A 21608-nucleotide genomic window follows, 5' to 3' on the forward strand; every position below is an offset into this window, starting at 1 on the left:
CACAGACTGATGGTGTCTTGCTGATGAATCTAATTTACAGTTTGAGTTATTTGATGTTTATTTTTCTCTCCTGTGTCACCTGTGTGTTAACAAACCCTGGTGGTGTTTGTTTCCTGGTTAAGATCACACACTCTTCACCTTCCCAAATGACTCCAACTTTTGGATATCCCATAATGCTTTGCAGAGGCCAGAATAATCAGTTTATTTGTTTTCGTTGTCTTTATTTTTGTTTACTCTTCATATTCATTTGGAATGTAATCAAACTATTTAAAATACAATTTAATTCTACCTAATGAGAAATAAGAAAATAGAATATGATGATGTGATGATGATATATAACAATCTTTTTCTGCTATAGCCATTCAATGTATTTACATTCAGTAATTATCTCTGTATGTTTTCATTGTCAGTGGTGGAGTCCGCCACTCCAGTGCTAAATATGAGTTGCCTTTACGCACAAAGGATTCACAGGAAACAATGCATTTATGCAATCCAGCGTTACTGTTTGTAATATGATCTCATTGACATCAGCTGTATCAGAGCTGTATTAAATTACTGCTAATGCAAACTGAACATTTCCTACTGCTGCTGCTTCATATTTAAAAGTGTTCAACTGGCGACACAAGGTGGCTTTTATTGTGAAGCAGCCACAGGAAATACAATGTATTTGTCACCAGTAGCTCCTCTGCTGCTCCGGACAAAGTAGCTGCTCAAGAAGTGATTGCTGCCTCCAGAATTCTGGGAGCTGTAGTATTAAACAGCACTTGCTGTTACCACGGTAACCATGGGTGTCACCAAATCAACCTGGACTGAAATCTTAAGGATTACAACTTTAATGTTTGCTTGAATAGATGATCCTAAGCTCAGTTAACTTGGTTCTTCATGTGTCAAGGCTCTGGTGTGACAGTTCACCTCCTGCAGCTCCCTTAAACTTGACAAACAAATCAAATCATTGTTGCTGCAGCTCACTGTGCCAGTTTACTTCTGTACACAGCAGCAGCTGTGATGTTGTTTACAGAACGGTGAATTGGTTTTTGATCTGGACGGGGACAGTGAACACATCAGGGGTAATCCTCCTGTCAGCAGCATCTCACTGTAGTTTTGGTTTCCCTACAGTGGCGTCTTGATGGAACTCAAAGCGCTGTAAAGCTCGGTGAAGGCAGGAAGTCATCACAGCCTGAGCCGCTGTGCTCGGCTGTAGATCAGAGTTCTTGTCAGGCTGTGTTTCACTGTAACATGATTATTCAAACTATCTGCTGTCCCTTTTTCAGCCCTGAGTGGAGGCTTTAAACCCGCCTTTGAGGGCAGCTAACACGCCAAACAAAAGACAATCTCCACTTTTCACACCAGCTTATCATCAGTGGCTTGTTTTGACATTTTACTTAACGTCTCCCAGGATGCAACATCTGCTGCTTCAATCTGTCCTCCCTCTGGGAAGAAGGATGTATATTTATCTCTCTCTGTTTTAATCCCTGATTTCTCTGCTTGTTGTTGTTGTTTACCGTGTATGTTCCTGCAGGATGTGGTGGTGGCCTCTGGCTTCACTGTGGGCAAATCTCCCACAGTTCATAAGGACAAGCTGCACCCCTGTAACCTGCTGCTGTCAGGAGATGACGCCTGCGTTTATGTGAGGACTTTTATAAATCTAAGTAATATGTTCCGAATGAATGTATGCATATATAAATAGGCTCTTTCATGTATTTCACAGTTCATTTTCACTATAGATGCCTTCAAATTAGGTTAAATTAGGTTGGATCATACTCTGGTCTGACCAAACAACTGGACCGAGATCCTCCTTTTCAAGCTGTCTCGGTCCGCTTCCAAGCTAACTCTGGTGCTGTTTGTTTGTGGACCGAAAGCAAAAAAAGAGACCAACCACAGTATTTTGAAATAGTAGATATGTGATTTTAGTATGAATTCAAAAGCTAACTTCAACTTCAGTTTATTTTAAGTGCTTATAACCCAAAGACTTTCTTTCCCTTTAAACACCGACATGAAACTTAACATGTAAAAATACACACACATGCAAAAAAAAAAACTAAACAAAGGCTCCCATCCTGATGGTTTTGCATGTTGTAGTCCAGCGACTGCAAAATTTATAAAACATTTGGTGACCAAACCCTGACACCCAGTATCATGATCAGGTGACGATCCCAGGTACACATTTACTTCTCATCCTCTCTGTCTGAACTAATGCATCACAGCTTCATTATCTGTGTGTGTGTGTGTGTGTGTGTGTGTGTGTGGGGGGGGATGCATTATGTCAATGACAGTCGTCACAAATATAGAAAGACAAACGTGTGTGTGTGTGTGAATTCAGTCTGCAGAATGCAGCAGAGGATGAGATCTTCTGTGTGAGCTGAAAATTGAACATGACTCATCTTCGGCCGTGTTTGTCTCTGCCTCAGTGTCAGACAGACATGACAACAACACCACCTGGAGACGTGTCTCTGTTTACCTGTTGACTTTCACATCCTTCTCATGTTTTACCTGCAGGCTCAGCCTTCACTACGTTAACAACACAACAAGGTTCCTCAGATTTACAGCTGACACTGACTCATCTGTTAATCTTTGGACATACCCACATGTCACTTGTGCAATTTTACAATATATATTGTTTAGGGTTCACAAATTCTGATGAAAAAAGTACCCACTATTCAAAAACTATGTTAAAAAAGCTCAATTTGGTTCTAAAAATTCAAGTCAAGTATGTAAGCTTATAGGCAAACTTTTGATTTTGGGCTATATAAATAATGTACTAGTTTGTTGTATATTGTATTCTGAGTTAAAATTCACTCAGTTTTATTTTTGATTTTATTTTATTTTTTTATAGATATTATTCCACTCTCCTCAGTTTTCTCCAGCAGCAGTGGTGTTTGCTGTGGTGGTTGTAATGTCTCCTCTCTGTCTTTGTCCTTCAGGTGTCTCGCCTGCCGCCTCCTCCTGACCCCAGATCTGCACCGGCCATCAAGAGGAGTCCCGCGCTCTCCGCTGAGGTCAGAGTCAGAAGCCTGGTTAGCTAAAGCAGCTGCTGGTGTGTGTTGCGGAGGTCTTGTATCTGTCAGGACACTTCATACAGCTGCCAGCTGTCCCAGAGTCACCTGGGCTGGATCAGGGTCTCACTAGACCTCTGTGTCTCTGTGGTGGTGATGATGTGGCAAGGAGGATTGTTTGATATGAGTGTCTTTAAACCTCATAGCTTTCAATAACCGCTTTGTGTAATTTTTATAAATGACCCATTGCTTCAAACGTGTACAAATTTGTGGACAAAACAAGAAGCTGAGCAACTTTTTAGACGCGGTATTAGGTCCTTTGGGGAAAAAAGAATCTGACATCTTACTACACACAAACTATAAGAAACATGTCTTAGTATTACTAGCAAAAAGGTTTTAGCATTTCCTGAAAGTCCGTATACACTGTACAGTTACTATTTTTACTTGCAGAAGACTTGGGTTTTGACTGCAGTGTCTCTTTCCTCTGACCAGTATATATGTCTGGTTTGTGTTGGCAAGCAGCTTTTGACTGTTTTTCTCTGAAATGACAACTTTTCATCTTTTTTCTTGTCGTCATAACGTTTAAACTTTTTGTCATATTGTTACGACTTTTTGTCATTATTAAAACTTTTCTCATAACATTAGGACTTTTTGTCGTAACGTTAAAACATAACTTTTGGTAATAAACCATTACGACCTTAAATCGTAACTTTATTTTGGCCCTAATAGTGTTGTAATTATCTGTCATAGTTTTAGAAAAAATCACGTTTGTGCATAGAATTGTTTCAGACAAAAATATGAATTTTATTATTGTCTGACAAAAAGAGAATCTGAACTAAATCTGAAATTCGAGCCTCAATTGTACCTTAAAGGGGCAGTTCACCACAAAATCAAAAATACATATTTTTCCTCTTACCTGTAGTGCTATTTATTTATCTAGATTGTTTTGGTGTGAGTTTTGGAGATATCGGCTGTCTGCATTTTTTTTATGTAATGGGACTATATGGTCCTCAGTTTGTGGTGCTCAAAGCGCAAAAAAAAAAAAATTATAATTTTATTTATTTTTCTGTAGTGACAGCACCCCCTACATTAATGTTCTCCAGCAGGTGTGAATTTTTATGCCAGCGTTCATTTTATTACTTCAATGCCAACAGCCACAAATTTACTCCTTGCTGTGATTCAAATCATGGGTAACATGCATAGAGCTGAGGCTACAGGACTTCTCGTTGCTGTGAGTTTTGATAGTGTGGTTATTTTCCATCACCACTGCGGGGCCCATGAAAGCGCGACAGCTAGCTATTTCTTTTTATAATGCAGGATGAACACAGTATTGAGTGTGTGAGAGCTGCCAGTGACTCAGCAGGTGTTAGGAAATAACATGAATGAAAATGTCTAGTGGGAATCAGTGCTGAAGTTAGGAAGCTAGGCTAACTAGCCTCCACTTTCTGAGTGAAATACAAACTTAACAGCACGATGGCTCATCCCAAATGTTAAATGTTGTACAGGGACAGATAGCTTTTAAGGGCTATAACCGCTCTGCTCCTCAGTGAATGTAAAGCAAAATTGCAAAAATAACATCAGACTTTCATGATTAAAGCCCATCTGACTGTAGGCCTGCAGAGACGCATAACAGCGAATATAGAAGTCAGCTCTGAACTCTGCTGCCACTGTGAAAGATACAGTAATATAATAAAACATTGATACGAGCTGCTTTACAACAACAGGAAATAAAATATTAAGCCAATGACGGATAAATAAAACAGAGTAACAGTGAGGTGGAGTGATAAACATTAAAACAGAGTAAATTAACAGATACAGATAACACAGAATAAAAATGAATAAACGAGATTAAATATTTTCAGAAGCCATGTGATCAAAGTTTAAAGACTCAATTCAAAAGCTTATTCTGAGTTTGATCTGTACTCTTGAACTAGTAAAACTAAATTTGGACAGACTGCCTCTGTCTGGTTTTCTCTTTTATGAGCATATGCTCATTTTTCGGATCCTTATTATTCTCCTCTGAAAATCACATCTGGCTGAGGAAACGATGAAAGAGACTGAGGAAGTTGGAAACTATCGGTGGCTCTGATCAGTTGTTTCCTAAGCTTTTATCAGAAATGACATTTGTTTTGTTAAATACCAAGATTACAAGATCTGTCATTCTCAGAAAACATGATTATTAGTTATTCAAGCATCAGTTCTGTTTTGCCTTCATCACAGTCTGCAGTGATGATACAGAGGTGATGATGAGATCTAGAGGCTCCTTGGTCACCTCATTGTTCACACACAGTTAGCATGTTAGCATGCATGTCTGACAGCTGTTAACCCAGTTATAACACTAACGATGGACATGAGACTTCACTTCATGTACCGCCAACAAAGTTTTCTTTTAGGTATTTTCCAAGATTTTGTCAAGTCAATTTTTATTTATATAGCCCAATATCACAAATTTGCAAAAAATACATGTAACTGGATTAGTCTTATAATCAAATGCTGAAAACAGCGCTGAGCTGCTGTGATCACAGCCCTCTGTATGTCCACAGGACAGGTACATGAAAGAGGTGGAGACAAAGATGAGTGTATCTTTGTTATATTATATTTGAAGCTAGAGGTTTGCCAGAACTGTAAAACACTTCTGCCCTACACCTAACTGCTTCACCTGTGCATCGATCCATCTCTTTCTTCTCTTTGATCACAAGCCAAACCCAAACTACTACACATCACAGATGGATTCTTTTTTTACTCCAGTAAAAAGTGTATTATTTTCAGTCCTTGTTGTTTTGTAACCTGCTGTCCTTCATCACACTCTGTCAGAGACGTAATAACAGTCTGTCTCGTCCATGCTGTGTTTTTAACTGAATTCCCAACAAGAGTGCTGAAAAATGTCTAAATCTATTTTTAATATAAAGATCCCCCCAGACGTGTTTTTAAGACATTTACAAATTACGCTACTTTGAATAATAATTTATTTTTGATTTGGTTTTTCGCAAAGAAGTTTGATTACAAAAATTCTTAAGATTAATTAGACAATTTAATTAAATACAGTTGGGCTTTATTGGCATGGGAAACAGATGTTAACATTGCCAAAGCAAGTGTGAAATAAAAACATACATAAACAGAAGAAACGTGTTATTAAAATATATACAGGCATGTATATATTACAGGGGATGTAAATTACCTTATGTATGTTATCTAATATAATGCATGTTAACATGCTGACATTAGTGTGTTAACATTAGCATACATAGCTTACTAACTTAGGCTGCTGGTGCCTCTTTTTTAACTCAGCTTTGTTTCTCCTCAGGTTTCCAGGACAACCAAGGCTCCAAAATACACATATGTCCCACTGGGTGACCTGAAGGCTGGATCTGTAGTCAACGTGTACGGAGTGGTGATCTTCTTCAAACAGCCGTTTAAGAGCCGCGGTACAGGTAGGCTGTTCAGACAGAGCGCGCCGTAGTGATAGTTTCGGCCTCTGGTCTATTTTTTTTCCACGTGCCGCGAGCGAATCTGGCAAGAAAACACACTGATAATCTATTATAAATGATAAAAATTGATATTATATATGATGTAAATGATCTGATTCTGATAAATAATATCTCATGCTTGCCAACCCTTTTGATTTCTTATCTGTAGGCAGACTATCCAAGTCCAAGTGTTACTGAAATTTTTCAAAAAAGTCAGATAATGGGAATAAAATTGTAGAATAAAGTTGTAATATCATGAATTTTATTATTTTATTCTGATAAAATTCAGATCAGACTTTTTTCTTAACCTTACGAATTTTGTTTTCATATCCATTCAAAATTTCCAACCTGATTTTTATCGGTATGTAAAAGTGTGACAACTTTGTCCCATAACGCTAAAGAGCAGTTACTGTTTCAAAACCTTTTCAGCACCACGGATAGAGACGTTAAGATGCTCAGCAGCCATGTTTGAGACTTTTTTGGAGATGTGTTTAAAAATGTAAGAAGGATTGATAGTTCCGTGGTTTTCTTATAATCCTACTGGGGTGGTTGGGGAAATTGAGTATAAGTTAGTGAGTGTGCTGTAGTGGTCTGTGTGGGGATAGGGGGTGGGACAGGACTTAAGTGTATATTATTAATCAGTGGCACTTTATTGTGTTCCATGTTTTCTTTTTTTGAATTATTAAATATGTTGTTAGATTTGTCAGATTTCTGCTTAGTTTTTGGTGGCGATTTTAATGCAGTATGGGATCGTGTGCTATATAGGACTGGTCATACAGAGGCGAGAGAACAATGTTTGGCCACTGCTGCTTTGCGAAGATGGGCTGAGGAAATTGCTGTGGTAGATCTCTGGAGCTCTATCAACCCCAGAGCAAGAGATTATTCTTTTTATCCTGCAAGGACTCGAAAGATATCTTCTCAAATATCCATAATATAGAGTACATGCCCACTGCCTTATCTGATCATAATGCAGTAATTTGTAAGGCCTCTGTAAAGATAGAATTAACTCGTGCAGCCCGTCTGCCGCTTTAATATCACACTCTTACAGAATGAAACTTTCATATCTCAGATGGAGGAGCAGTTATCAGAATTCATAGATAGTAACAAAAATTCAGTGATCCTCGGGTGGTGTTGGATGTGGTCGAAGGTTTTATAAGATCAAATTCTATTCTGTTTTTCATTCAATTTATATAAATCTCGCTTAAGTAAAATGTTCGCATTGGAAACCAATTTAGAAGCAAAAATGCATGTTGACGTTTCTCCACAAGTGTCCCTTGAACGAGGGATCGTCAGAAAAGAACATAGTTTGCTCGAAGGAAGACGTGCTGAATTTCTCATTCACAGAGCTCGCACTAATTATTATTTTCAGCCGCCTACTTGCTCATAAACTCTGTGTCAATGAGCAGTTTTCCAATATCTCTGCCATTATATTAAGGGATAGCTCTATAAGCTCTGACCCGTCAGTAGTAAATTCTTTCAGTGAGTTTTATTCCAAAGTATACAGCAATACTGAAAAGTGCAAAACCTTATGTTTGGTATGTTTGTCTGTCATATATGTCCTGTGAAGTTTGTTTGTTTCTGTATGTTTGTTCTAAATAATCAACAAAAATTTGATCACAAAAAAAAAAGATTGATAGTTTTTTCCTCTGAGACAGAAATAATCTGACAGACAGAAAAGAAGAGAAAATCTTACATGAAGTGATAAAAGCTGGATCAGTGTTGAGTAAGAGCAGATACATGTTTAGTTTGGATGGAAATGTCTCTGATTATTCCTATAACACACTCAGAAAGGTGTGGAGAGACGTATTGAGGAGTGGGACTGCAAAATATATTTTCAGCTTATGTGTTGATGGTCTAATAATGGATGTCTGGGTTTGAACAGGATGCTCAGGCTTTCAAAGCTGTAGTACTCGTCAACATCACACAGGAAGCTGCACTAATCTCATCCACTGAACCTCTGGAATAATGTTTAGTCATTTACTTAATTTCCCTGTTAACACACTGCAGCTGATATCATCATGAAGTGCAGAAATAGCAGTGGGACCTGAGGAGCAGGCGGAGGTTAGCACTCAGACGGCAGAATTACAAAAGAAGAGTCATGGAAATGATAAGACAATAATCACCAGACCGTACAGTCTGAGTCGACCTGCAGCCATGCAACACAGGATGATGAAGTGTGTGAGTGTTTGTGTTTTGTGTGTGTTTTGGGAGGTATAATAAAGAGAAAGCAACCACTTTGTGGATCCTTCAGACATCTTTTAAAGTAAAGATATTAGAAGAATCCATCTGATCAGACACTGGAGAAACACACAAACCACACTAAGATACACAGTCAAATTCACACAGATCAAATGCTGTCAGATAGATACACATGAAGCAGAGTAGGAAATTCTGGCACAACTTCACCTACTTCCAAGGTGCATGGAGAAGGGAAAAAGTCTAGCATCACTTGTAGTATACAGAACAACTTTGACAAAGTTGTTTTTTTCTCCAAAGCTTGTATCTCCTTTGAGGTTACTAAAGGATCCATACTCGACCCTCGTCTCTTTTTCCTATTTATGCTTCCTTTTGGTCAAATCATTCATAACCGCAATATCTCCTTTGACTGCTACGCTGATGACACTCAAATGTATTTACTGCTAAAACCGATTAACCAGGGTGAATTACAGACACTTAAGGCCCATGGCACACTGATCAAACAAATCCAAGCAAAATAGTTGACCAAACTTAACAGGTCAAACAGTTGACTTCAAAAATGACCTCAACCTTTGAAATTGAAGGCCTCTTCTTCGCATAACTTTTCAGGTCTTTATTGTAAAGTGTTACCACTTAATTTATTATTAAAATAACACATGTTGTAGCCAATCTTTCACTTGAATGTTATGTAACGTTAACTGTTAACCATTATTTGTAGCGTTTTTGTCATTATCTTATTTAGATTGCAACAGTCTTGTACAGCTCACCCCACTGAGCAATTTTCCGTTGATTTGATGTTAAGACATTTAGTACATAGCCGTCTAGTCTAAAATTTGGTTAAATTTGGTTCAAAAGTGAAAGTTTAGTAGAAGTCTAACCGCAGTCTAGCCATCAATTAGACGGTTATTGAACGATTTTATAACGCATGTGTGTTGCACCAGTAAGCAGCCCAATTTCTTATTTTACATTAATGTACAAAACTTCTTCTATTATGATGTCCTGGAAGCTTCTTGTTGGCAGCACACAGCCTGTAAAGTTCCATATTTATGACATTTTATATGAGACATTAAAGACGTTGAAATTAAGTCTTCGTGTAGACCAAAAACTACAATGAAACTATTTTAGCTAGAAGTTGGCTACAAATAGCCCGTCCAGTTGGGAGCTAAATCGTGGCTACACATAGACCATGTCAAAGTAATGAAACTCCCCTATTATATACGTATATTAAACATGCATTCAACGTAACATTGCATTGTGGCATATGAGTAAACAGAATCTGTTTATATGACAAAAAATAAACTGTTATACTGTAAACGTGGGGGTGTGCAGTGCATGACAAACTGACCAAACTTTATCAAACATGGACAAACAGGGATTGAACATGTCGAATCTGACCAGACATCTCCAAACAAGGACAGACAGCCATGGCACACCAAACAAACATCTGTATTTGTCTGTGTTTGTTGGAGAATGTTTGATTGGTGTGCCATGGCCTTAAGGACTGTCTTAAAGGATATTTCTGGTTTATCACGACCCTGTGTATTTTCCATAAATGTGCCTGTTGTGAATCTATGGGTCATGCTTACTTTGCACTCTCCACCTCTGCTGTAGAGATTTGGGGAAACAAGGGAAAACAACATTGGGGAAAGCTGAGCAAGCTTCCAAATAAACATGTTTTTTTGTTTTTTTTACATGAATCATTTCAATGTTTGTCTCTGAGTTCCACCAAAAGTAAACGCAGAAAGTAGCCCCCATTATGGCTACAAAGGGATCTACATCTGGGTCAATTTACCAGCTAACCCAGCCACCCTGCATATTCACTATAACCACATTAATGGGAAATGCGCCAGCCATTATCTATACCGGTTATCCTTAGAGGGTCGCGGGGGGCTGGAGCCCAGCTGACATTGGGCGAGAGGTCACCAATTAAGCTAGCCTGCATGTCTTCCTCCAACTACATCTGTGTTGCTTTGTCTTACACGGCTGATTTTTAGCCTTGCCTTGAAAATTGTACAACAGCTTGTGCTGTTGACTTGACATTGAGTTTAATATCATCCACATGGGGTTATATAACAAAGCAGGATTAGAAAGTCAGAGGAAAGACTTGTTGTGTTAAGTGTTAATGTGTACTGTCTTTTTTTGTAACCAACAATAATCATCATGTATAACTAAAAAATACCTGTTCTTCATCATATTCCTGAAGTTTCGTTTTGCGTACTCCATCACTATCAACAAAATACATAATAACTTTATCAAGAGCAGCTGAACTGTTTTCTGTCCCTGTTTTTACACTCTCGTCTCTCAGAGATCTGACCACAGAAAGTTTTCTTTCCACAGATTTCTGCTCCAGCCTGAAGATTACCGATCAGTCCAACCAGAAGATTGGCTGCACCATCTTCTGTGAGAAGCTGGAGGACCATCCCAAAATCTTTCAAATCGGAGACATCGTCCGCATGCACAGAGTCAAGGTCCAGCCTGGATTACAGACTGGTTCTTTTAGTAACCATGTCTTATGTTGCCAAATTTGAATTTATTTGTCATTTTGAAGGCAGGAAGTTAGGAACTAAAATATCCGAAACCACCAGTATTGTTCTTGTACTGAGAATACAGTATATAACTTAAATTGATCAATGTTAAAAAGATAAGTGATAAATGATTCCACGTTTCTCTACACAGACTCAGTTCTTCAATGACTCCATCGTGCTGGTCAACACCTTCGGTTTCTCTGTGGTGGCGTTTGACGGGGTGCTGGGCGGAGCCGTGGAGCCGCGGACCTCCAGCCGCTCCTTCCACTTCGACCAGGAGGACCGTCGGACTGTGGAGGAGCTGCGATCCTGGGCCGCCAGCCAGGCTCTCCTCCCCCCGGTTCCCACAATTCCTCTGTCTGCCGCTCAGCCCAAAGCTTACTTCGACCTGACCTGCCAGCTGCTGGCCAAAGCTCCCATCGACACCACCTGCACCCTGCTGAGGGTAAGAGAGTTACATGGTGAAATACTGATAAACTGTAGAAGTGTTGGGAATCTGGTAGGGCAGGTTTGGTTATTAGCAAATATCAAAGATATTTATTAATATTAATACAATTATTAGTATCACTAAATTATTAAAAGTTATGGGGCACCACCCTGGGATCAGGGACCAACAATCAAAATGTGATAACAGTCTCAAAAAGGTGTTTGTCCAATTAGAAATGCAGATATTTCAAATACTATTTTACATAATTTAGATGGACAGTGAAGGGTGAATCTGAGCACTGACCATCACAACCAGCTGTTGCCACACATTCGTAAATAACCACAGGCAACTGCTCTTTAAAGGTACAATAGACTTTATCTAACTTTAGCACCGATCAATAATCAAAGACCCTGAAACTTAAACAAAGGGGCAAGAACCAAAATGGAGGACGCCGTCTACTCGTCCTCACCAAGATGTCTTGGCGCACAACTGAGTTAGGCTACCACGCTATCTGTGGGTTTGAGATGTGTATGTGTGTGGATGCGCATAAGGTGTGTAGGTTAGTAAAGGAAGAGAGAGAGGAAAAGGCACACAAAGCAAGGTACATAAGATCCTAAATGCAACGGCAAGACACAGTAACTGTCCCTTTATCACGCAGCAACCCGGCAGCGAACTTGTATTCGGCAGCCATGTTACTGGGCTTTTGTCTGATAAAGAGCAGTTATTGGCTCCACATGCAGTGACAGAAAACTAACACAAGTAAAGGCCCAGCGACGTGGAACAGATACACACAATGAAACGTGCTAATCTAAAGTACGCAGCAGTAAACAGGACACGGCTGTCTGTTATTTCCCACAGCAACAGGGTGAGCGGTGTGCCCTGAATTTTATAGGCTTGATGACGTCATGGCCACGTCACAGGAGTTTCCTGTGCTCCTGTGGTGGCTCGTCCAGTAGGAATCCAGGATTTGGATTCGAACTTTAATCTCACACTCAGGTGTGATTTCACTGCGACCTGAGGGGATTTGGCACTCTTTCTTTGTTAAGGCTTCATTCCTTACATGAATGACGCAAAAGGAGCAACGCTAAACCTTTTTCAGGAGAGGGAATAGAAGTTTGTCAAGCCTTTTTGGTTCTGAAAAGTGGTCGTGTTACAGCTGTGGAGTCAAAGCGTCATGAGCACCAGTCATGACTGGTCGTCAAACCCAAGAATCCAACAAAACAGCCCTGTGAATGAAAGATTCTCCAGGGGGCCTGTGAAAATTCATCCTCACATGGGACGTCTTAGTGGCTGCCCAATGCAAACAGTCTCATGTGTAGTACCACTGACGTGCAAATGATGCAGTTTCTGAGTAGCTCAACTTAAAACCGTTGCCTCAGGTCCAAACTGTGTATACGGTTGACTCAGATCATTCACTAAATAAGATGTGGACGAGGTAGGTTGAGAAACAATAAACTCATTCTGCTGCCTCACCCTTGATCTTTTAGGCATTAAACAGACATTTTATTGGTCAGACACTCATTTCTGACAGATAAATTTCAGAAGAAAACAACACAACTGAAAATATTTGTCTGAATTGCATGAAGCAACAGAAGCACAAGGGTTTAACTACTTGCTTGGTTTGGTGTGAATATGCTGCACATAAATTCAGACATGATGTGCAAATCTTTCTATTTTTGAAAATAACAATACTGTATATGACATAGCCATAAACCTGTAAATAAAGTTTGTCTCATGTCCTGTGTTCCATATATTACTAAATCTAAAATGCACACACACAGTGACTAGAAAAACAACAATCATGTTTCTAAAGAAGTGTGACCTCACTTTTTATTTTATTTTATGTTCCATAATTGTGTTTTTTAATATATATTGACTCCAGGATTGAATTTGAATATATTCAACATCACAGACTAATAACCAGTAGATCTGAGGGTGAAGTTTACCTTTAGTGTGTGATGTTTCCTGCTAATAAACAACACAAAATCCCAATGTGCAGACACTGCAGCATCACAGTCACCAGCACGCTTCCCTGGAGGCTGTTTACTGTCAGCTTATATCCATTTGTTCTTACCGTGTTGTTTTTATTACCCACAGTCACCTGTTTTTTTCTTGATGTCGATGTTAATGTGACTTGTTGTCTTGTTAGGAAGCTGCATTGCGGTCTTGTTTCCTCGTTGTTTCTCCATCTACGGTTCTTTTTAAAACTTTCTGCTCAAGTAGTTCATGTTGTATTTTTCCCTTTGGAATAATGGAGCTGTTTGCTTTCAGTCTTCATCTATCTTGTAGTAAATCTACTTCTGGCTTCAGTGGGAGGAGGTCTCATGCATTTTACCCTGAGCCGTTTTACCTGTCACCTCGGTTTTCAGATCAGAAATGAGGCTGTAAGTGGTGGCTGGTTTCCTGCCATTGAGGCTGATAGAGGAGATAAATTTGAGCAGGATTTGGCAGTGACTGCTGGTCTGCTGCCAGTCTGCTCTCACTGATTTCCTAAAGCTGCTGAGCGTGCTGCCTGCTGTTACGCAACTACACATACAACCAGGAGAGGATGTTTTCCAAATCATTAAAGGTCATTGGGAGAAGAGTAGATTTTCTACCTTTCTTCAAGCACCTGAGATCATCAGGAAGGGTAAGGTCTGGTGAACTTCTTCAGATGCTCTGGATTAAATATTACAGCCTGCTCACATCATACTTTGGGTTTAACAGTTTTAGAGCTTAAAGAATAAAGTGTTTAAAGAAATGTTTTAAATGAATGAAGACGGTGTAGTCCCTCATTCGTCCAGGAGTGTTCTATCGTAGAAAAGGTTTCAGTCGTAGTCATCTGGACACTGTTTTCAGAATCAAGACGTTTCGGCTCCCATCCGGAAGTCATTGGACGGGAATTTCCCGTCCAATTTTTTCACAATTGAGAATCTACGTTAAATGAATGAAGCATATTTTCTCTCTTCCCTCTAGTGGTATCTATCCAGTTAGATAGTTTTGGTTTTATTTGTCCAGGTTTTGATATAATGATATACTGTGAGACAATATAAATTTTACCATTACATTACAGATTTTGCCATGCCATTTCTACCTTGGTAGCTTTTCTTTTCATATCTCTTGGTGGGAACAGGATGGTTTATGGCAATATTGGATTTTTATATGATTTTTGCATCAATGTGATATCTGTACCCTCTATCCTTAGACTCTGTCCTTCAAACTAAAATACTTTATGGCGAGCAGGTCAGAGTGAAGTGTGTTGATGGTTTTGATTAGGGGTGGGTGATATGGATAAAATCCTCTGTAATAATATGAGTAATTTTAAATTGAGATATTGATATATACTATGATACAGTGAATTTTCTGGACGTTTAGTTGACAAACCATTAATAGATAAAATAACCAGATTGTAACATTTTTGGTTACTGTAACCCAGTCTCAAATAATAGCCTGATTAAAAAAACATTGAGGGATGGTGGAATTATCTGTACTATAATGTCTTGCATGGCAAATCCAGTATAATGTACATTTCCACAGTATGCATATCTTCAGAACAACAACATTCATGTCATACTCACCTCTCTGCTGAAAACATTTTCTCTATTTAACATGTTTGTTGTTTAATTCCAGTGACTCCAGTCAAGTTTCTGTCAAAAGACTCTACACTTCCTGGAGATGTTTCAAATGAAAAGTCTCCCAGGAAGAGGAAGAATTGAGCCCTAGAAGTGACTGAAGATAATAAATGAATGAATTTCTGTTACAAAAGTGTGTTGAATATGACGTGACTTTGTTATTGTACCCCAAACTGTTGCCACAAAGTTGGAAGCACACTATTAAAATCTAAAAAATATAATTGTATGCTGTAGCATTAAGATTTCCCTCCATTGGAACTAAGTTGCCTAAACCAAATGATGATAAACCCACAATTTTATAGAGAGTTGGACAGACGGATGGATGAACCGTCATCACCATTATTTTTCTGTTTCTGTTTTTGTGTTTTTTTTCAGGTGTGGGACGGGACCAGGTGCCCTCACACTCTGCTGAAGGTGTTAGTTGAGCCGAACGTCACAGAGGGACCGTCCTCCTTCTCTACAGAGAGAGAGAACCTCATCGCTAACATCCTCGTCTACGACAACCACGTGGAGTTCGCCAGGCAGCTGAAGGTCAGAGCTCACTGACAAAAACAAAATCCTGAAAATGATTTACCACTACACGACAGGTGAAGGTTCAAATTAGAATTAATGTGTTCAATCTTGAGATCATGATTACCCTAGCAGCTTATAACATCAGGTCTTGCCTCTTAGTCATGTTTATGTGTTTTCTTCAGTATCAAAGTAATCCAGTGATCGTTGTTGTTTCCATGGTTACAGTGGAAACAGCTAATGCAGTATGATTTTTCATGGTTCAGATTTGCCACAAATTGAACAATATTAGGCAAGGCAAGTTTATAGCACATTTCATACACAGAGGCAACTCAAGGTGCTTTACATAATGAAGTTTTTTTTTTTTTTAAATTGAACAGTATTGAAGGTGAAAAGCATGAAAAAGCTTAGGCTCATGATATACTTGCTTTTTACCAACACGTACGCATTGGCAAGAGCTGCTACATGAGAAGCGTTGTTCACACACTTGCCTGTGTACTTTGTGTGTTCCTGGGATATTTAAAGTAGATCCACTAGGGGGCAGATCAGGGCCGAATCATCCCTAAACAACACCAGAATATCTTCATTTAGATGTTTGTGCTTACATCACCCAAAGCATGATGGGAACTCAAACCAAAAGTCTTATTCATCCCAAATGAAAATGTGAAAAAATAAAACAATAGGAGTGACAAAATCCACGAAAATGAGCTTTTTATGATTTACAGTATGTATACAGTCAGTGTATGTTTTTATGTTACTAAGTCTCAGTTATGTACAGATTTTATTGGTCAGACACTCATTTCTGACTCAGAAGAAACAACACAACTGAAAATATTTGTCTGAATTACATCTTTGATTTGCATGAAGCAACAGAAGCACAAGGCTTTAACTACCTGCTTGGTTTGGTGTGAATATCCTGCACATAAATTCAGACATGGTGTGCAAATACTTCTCTTTTTGAAAATAACTAATACTGTATATGACATATGCCATAAGCCTGTAAATAAAGTTTGTAAAAACAAACCAATTACGTCAAAGTAATACAAAGTATTGGAGAAAGAAAGCACACAGCCTCAGTCAACTATTCTGGTAAATTAAGGATGAAAACAGGTCGTGTGTCTGCTGAGTTTTCTCAGATTACAGAGTAAAACGAAGGGGTTGTTCCTGATGTCAAACCTGCTGACTGCACACAGATTCATCAGATAGAATAGGAATCAGTCAGGAGCTCAACAGTGTTAGTTTTTCTGTTAGATTTTTGTTTGAACCAAGAGGAATGATGGATGGTTTTGAAGTCAGAGTTACATAAATGTTCAGAAGCTTGTTTCTATGCTGAGATTAATCTGTTTGTGTGCTTGGTTAGAGTCAGTTTGTACTGAAAGGCTCCGTGTCATGAGGATGTCTGCAGAGATGTATTGGAGAGAGAGGCTCATACTGTATGTCCAAATTCACATACTTTGAATTTGTTTGCCTCTTTATGTCTTTATCTAACCTTTTTTTAAATTCTAACGCACTTTGAGCTGCTTGCTGTGATAAATATGGAGGTGCCAGGTGACATCAACAGAACATAACAGTGTACATAATAGACTCTCAAATACTTACAGTACTTGACATTATTCAGACCTTTTCATTGTGTTTGCTCATGACATTGAGTGCTAAGTTAAGATAAACCAAATGATCATTTACTGCTTATTTGTAGTATCCGTGCTTTTTTTTCTCAACCACAGTAGCAACCAACTCAGGAACCTTTACCTGCATTTCCAGCAGTGAAAAGAAACCAAAGTGCTAAAGGAAAATGTAGATTTAAATCAGGAACTATCTGATCAAAGTGTCTAAATTTTATTCCTGACTGAAAAGTCCCTGCTCTGGGGTAGTACTTTCCAGAGGCCTGGAATGGAGTTTGCAGGGCTGAACTTCACTGACTGGTAAAACACAAAGGTCTGTGTAACTTGTGTACAGCTTCATTCAGACAATAAGCAGCACAGGGTGACTCTAGTATCAGTAGTACAGGGTATGTACAGATGAGTTTTCCTTCTTCTCAATAATCGTTAGTTTCTTACAGACTGTGTAAATTGTGTTTCAAATGCCGCTAAATCAAATATAAAGGTGGCCATGGAGAATCTTGTTTTGTGACTAAGAAATCTGCATCTGTATCCAGTTTTCCCTGACCTCGTCCCTCCTTGCTGTATAGTGCAGCATTATCTCTGTTCTGCAAAACAAACCAGTTTGTTCTCTGCAGCTCGCAGCGCCTCAGGCTCCCCTCAGATCACACGCCACACAATAATCACTGTGAATTTTTAAAAAGGATGCAATCTGAGATCTCAGTTTGCTCATTTCCATCTTGCGCGCTCTCTCTCTCTCTCTCCTCCTCGTTCTTTGGAAAGTAAAACTGCAGCTTTGATCCTCTTTGCTTCTCAGCTGTTCTTATCAGCGGTGCAGGCTGATTCATTAACATACAGCTGTGGAGCTCTGACACTCATTAGACCTGTTTCTTTTTTTCTTTTTTTTAACTACACATGGAGGACTTTTACTTTGCATTTATATTTTATATTGTTGTCATTTAGCACCTGTGGTGAATCACAAAGTGAGAACATGTTGTGGTTTACATTTAACAGTCTGACTGGTCGTGATGACTTCTTTTTAGCGCCGTCACTGTGTTCCCAGATCTCAGATATTAACTTGGTGATCACACTGTTGTTATTACTGATAGAAATGATGGACTGCGCTACCAAAATAAGACCAGAGTTGTAACAAACCAGATTTGTAATGTGATTTATGAACACATACATATTGTATAGCCTTTCACTTTGTGTGTTTGTGTGTGTGTGTGTGTGTCAGAGGAGCATCCACTGTGGTTCAGATTCATTCTATCTGTTAGATTGGATGTAACACTGGACAAATCCACCCAAGTCTTCTTAGAATGATTTCTCTGTCTGCTGTGAAGTGTGTGTGTGTGTGTGTGTGAGACTAGCAGGGAAGCACATCCATCTTTATTCAGTTCTCTGAGACATTACATACATTGTGTCGGTCACAAAGTCACATTGAATTACAAGACAAACCACACACACACACACTCACACACTGTTGTGTAGCTGCAGGTTCTCTGCTCAGCTGTTAATCTCAGACAGGTTTATTAAAAAACTCTGTTGAGCACATCATAATTTTAGGACAGTTCACACTGACACCAGTTTGTAAAGCATTGCTTAAGCTTTTTACCTGTATGTCACGTTTAACAGATGTATTTAAAGTCCACACAAACTTGAAAGGATGTAAACTATAGATTTCAAAATTCATAAGACCCCTTCTGTTTTTTTAAACTGCGTGTCCATTTTTTTCTCTTGCGTCACCTGCAAGTGTTAACCCCACAGGCAGAGCTTCATATTTACCATAGCAGTGAACCATACTGCACATGCATTTAATAGACCAAATTCTTAATCGTTTAATTGTAAAAATAATTGACAGATTAGTCCATAAAGAATACTATAATACTGAGATAAATGCAGTCAAACACACACTGTAAATGTCTAATCAACATAAAGAAGAGTTTGACTGTGGCCTGCAGTGATTTTACATATTATTGAACATTAAGTTGTAGTCACTATCCACTTTATTAGGTACTAATGTAATCCAGTTCAACTGTTCTGCTATAAGGTCTACTGTTATGATGCTTATAATGTTCAATTTTTGTTGATACTGTCATAGGGGTGTTAAATAAAATATAGGCCATAAATAGGGATGGTGTACATTCTGCCCCCCCTCATGTATCTAAACAGGGAGGACAAAACTTTATGAAGAACCTCTCAATATAATGTAGCCCAGTGAAACACCACCTTTAAAGGTGGGGTAAGCGAATCTGGAGAAAGACTGTTGATATTTGAACTCAACAGACAAACAAATACACCCTTCTCTTCAGTGCTCCCTCAGAAGCTCTGCCCCCCAAATTTATGGAAGCGCCAAGGCAGCGACACTAACAACTGGACAATATGGCGGAATCCAGAGAACAAACACAACATCCAAAACACAGCGGAGTAAAAACTACCGAGAGTTAGTTGTTTAGATTGTTTTTCCAAAACTAAAGTGACCGAAGATGTATGTTTGTAGCTAAGCTTATAAGGAAGGTAACCTTACCTAGTATAGCATTTCAAATTATGCATCAATCCAAATAATCCCACTGCTAGAAAACTTGTGTTTTTAAGTCTTCCTGGCTATAGAACCCTTCACAAACGTCGTATGGACAAATACCATGATACAGAGCGAGCAACGACACAGCAAGTAATGTAACTAGCGTTAGCTAAGTTGTGGGTTAGCAAACGAAGCGAAGCTAACATGCAGAGAAGAGGAGACGGTTTCCCAGAGCCAGCAAACCAGCTCCAGACAGCGATACTCACAACTCTCCTGCTACTATAGCTAACATCACAACAACAGCAGATCTGGGCAAACTAGAAAGTAAGCTGAATGTCTGTCGGCAAGTCATTTAATGTTACCTGACACACACATTAGCAAACGGGACAAAACAATACTGACCTATTTGTTCTGTGAAACATAGCAACACTAATGTTACCTACCTGTCAAGCAGAAACAGAGCAACCTCCGCATCTGTCCCGGTCGCTCACCTGGTAGAGCGCACGGCCCAAGTACAAGGCTGAGTCCTTACCGCAGCGGCCCGGGTTCGGATCCTTTGCTGCATGTCATCCCCTCTGTCTCTCTCACCGTTCCTGTCTCTCTTCAGCTGTTTCTATCAAATAAAGGCAAAACCTAAAAAAAAATCTAAAATCAGGAGAAAAAAAAGAAACGCTTGTTTCGGTGTGTTGTCTTTTCTAGCAAATTGCTTTCCAATGTCAACTCCTTCCCTGTAAGTACTTGGATGAAGAGAACTGATAATTAGAATGATTCTCTTACATGCATCAATTCATCAAATAATCATCTTTATAAAGGTCCCCTCCAGCGAAAAAGCTCTCTTTCTTCAAATGATAGAGTATTATGTCTAATAGTTTTTGCAATCACAGCCAAAAATGCCCTTTTCTTACTTTTTGGGTTATTCTTAGTGTTTCAGCACCCTGAGGTCTTTGTCCTTTTTGTTTGTATACATTGGTAATCGGTATTAAGTGGCCTGTGGAGCTGTACGGTGGCTGAAGCGACAGCGTAGAGCTGGCAGGAAACCGGGAGCTCATTTGTCCTTTTTGCTGTTTTTTTTTTACAAGGACGTCCACCCTGTAATAATAACAAATAACTCTGTTGTAGTCAGGAGAAATCACTGATTATAGCTATGGAAACCACATTCCCTGACCTCCTGCTGCAGAGCTAATCCCACACAGCCACAGCCGCTGTCTGACTTCACACACAAGACTTTGAATATGTTTAGGGATAAATGAGTTTGACCTCTGGGTAGTTTCAGTACCTTTCTGTAGTTTCTTTACTTTCTCTGATACATCTCTTATATTAGAGACGTCTGGAGGGCCACAACACTCCTTGCCAGACTTTTATTCAGAGATTTCTCTTTTGTGTTTGCCTGTAGAAGAACTTATCTTTTTATTGTAACCTTGATTTCAACATCACTGAAAGTTTAACACAGCCTCAGTTCTTTTAAAGCCTCGAGGCCTCAGATGTTTGAGCGCTGGAGGTTTGGTGTTTTTGGCTTCAGCTCAGCCCTCAGCAGAAGCTCTCAGATGATGTTTTCAGATATTTCTGTTTGTCAAAACGTCTTGTTCAGTACAGAACTACCAGATGCTCTCAGCTACATAAGCAGCAGTGTGTGATAGGTGAACTCAAGGGCTGGGCGATATAAACAATATATATTTATTTATATTTTAGGGCTGCAACTAAGGGTTATTTTTTACTACCTATTAAGCTTTTGATTTTTAATGTATTAACTCATTTTTAAT

The 21608-nt window shown here is 39.1% G+C and overlaps 1 protein-coding gene across 3 annotated transcripts in view; it reads left to right on the plus strand.

The window, feature by feature from the left end:
• pot1 (protection of telomeres 1 homolog) overlaps nucleotides 1-21608 on the plus strand; it is a 72489-nt gene that overhangs the window by 22402 nt on the left and 28479 nt on the right. For all 3 annotated transcript variants that reach the window (XR_006377716.1, XM_044193582.1, XM_044193583.1), the window contains exons 5-10: nucleotides 1520-1627; nucleotides 2922-2996; nucleotides 6298-6424; nucleotides 10994-11124; nucleotides 11333-11626; nucleotides 15595-15750. Coding sequence is in view for 2 of the 3 variants with exons in the window: in XM_044193582.1 (XP_044049517.1) it covers nucleotides 1520-1627; nucleotides 2922-2996; nucleotides 6298-6424; nucleotides 10994-11124; nucleotides 11333-11626; nucleotides 15595-15750 (891 nt within the window). In the remaining variant the exon portion in view is untranslated. The remainder of the gene's footprint in view (nucleotides 1-1519; nucleotides 1628-2921; nucleotides 2997-6297; nucleotides 6425-10993; nucleotides 11125-11332; nucleotides 11627-15594; nucleotides 15751-21608) is intronic.

This window comes from Siniperca chuatsi, linkage group LG4 (assembly GCF_020085105.1).
Source record: "Siniperca chuatsi isolate FFG_IHB_CAS linkage group LG4, ASM2008510v1, whole genome shotgun sequence".
NCBI lineage: Eukaryota > Metazoa > Chordata > Actinopteri > Centrarchiformes > Sinipercidae > Siniperca > Siniperca chuatsi.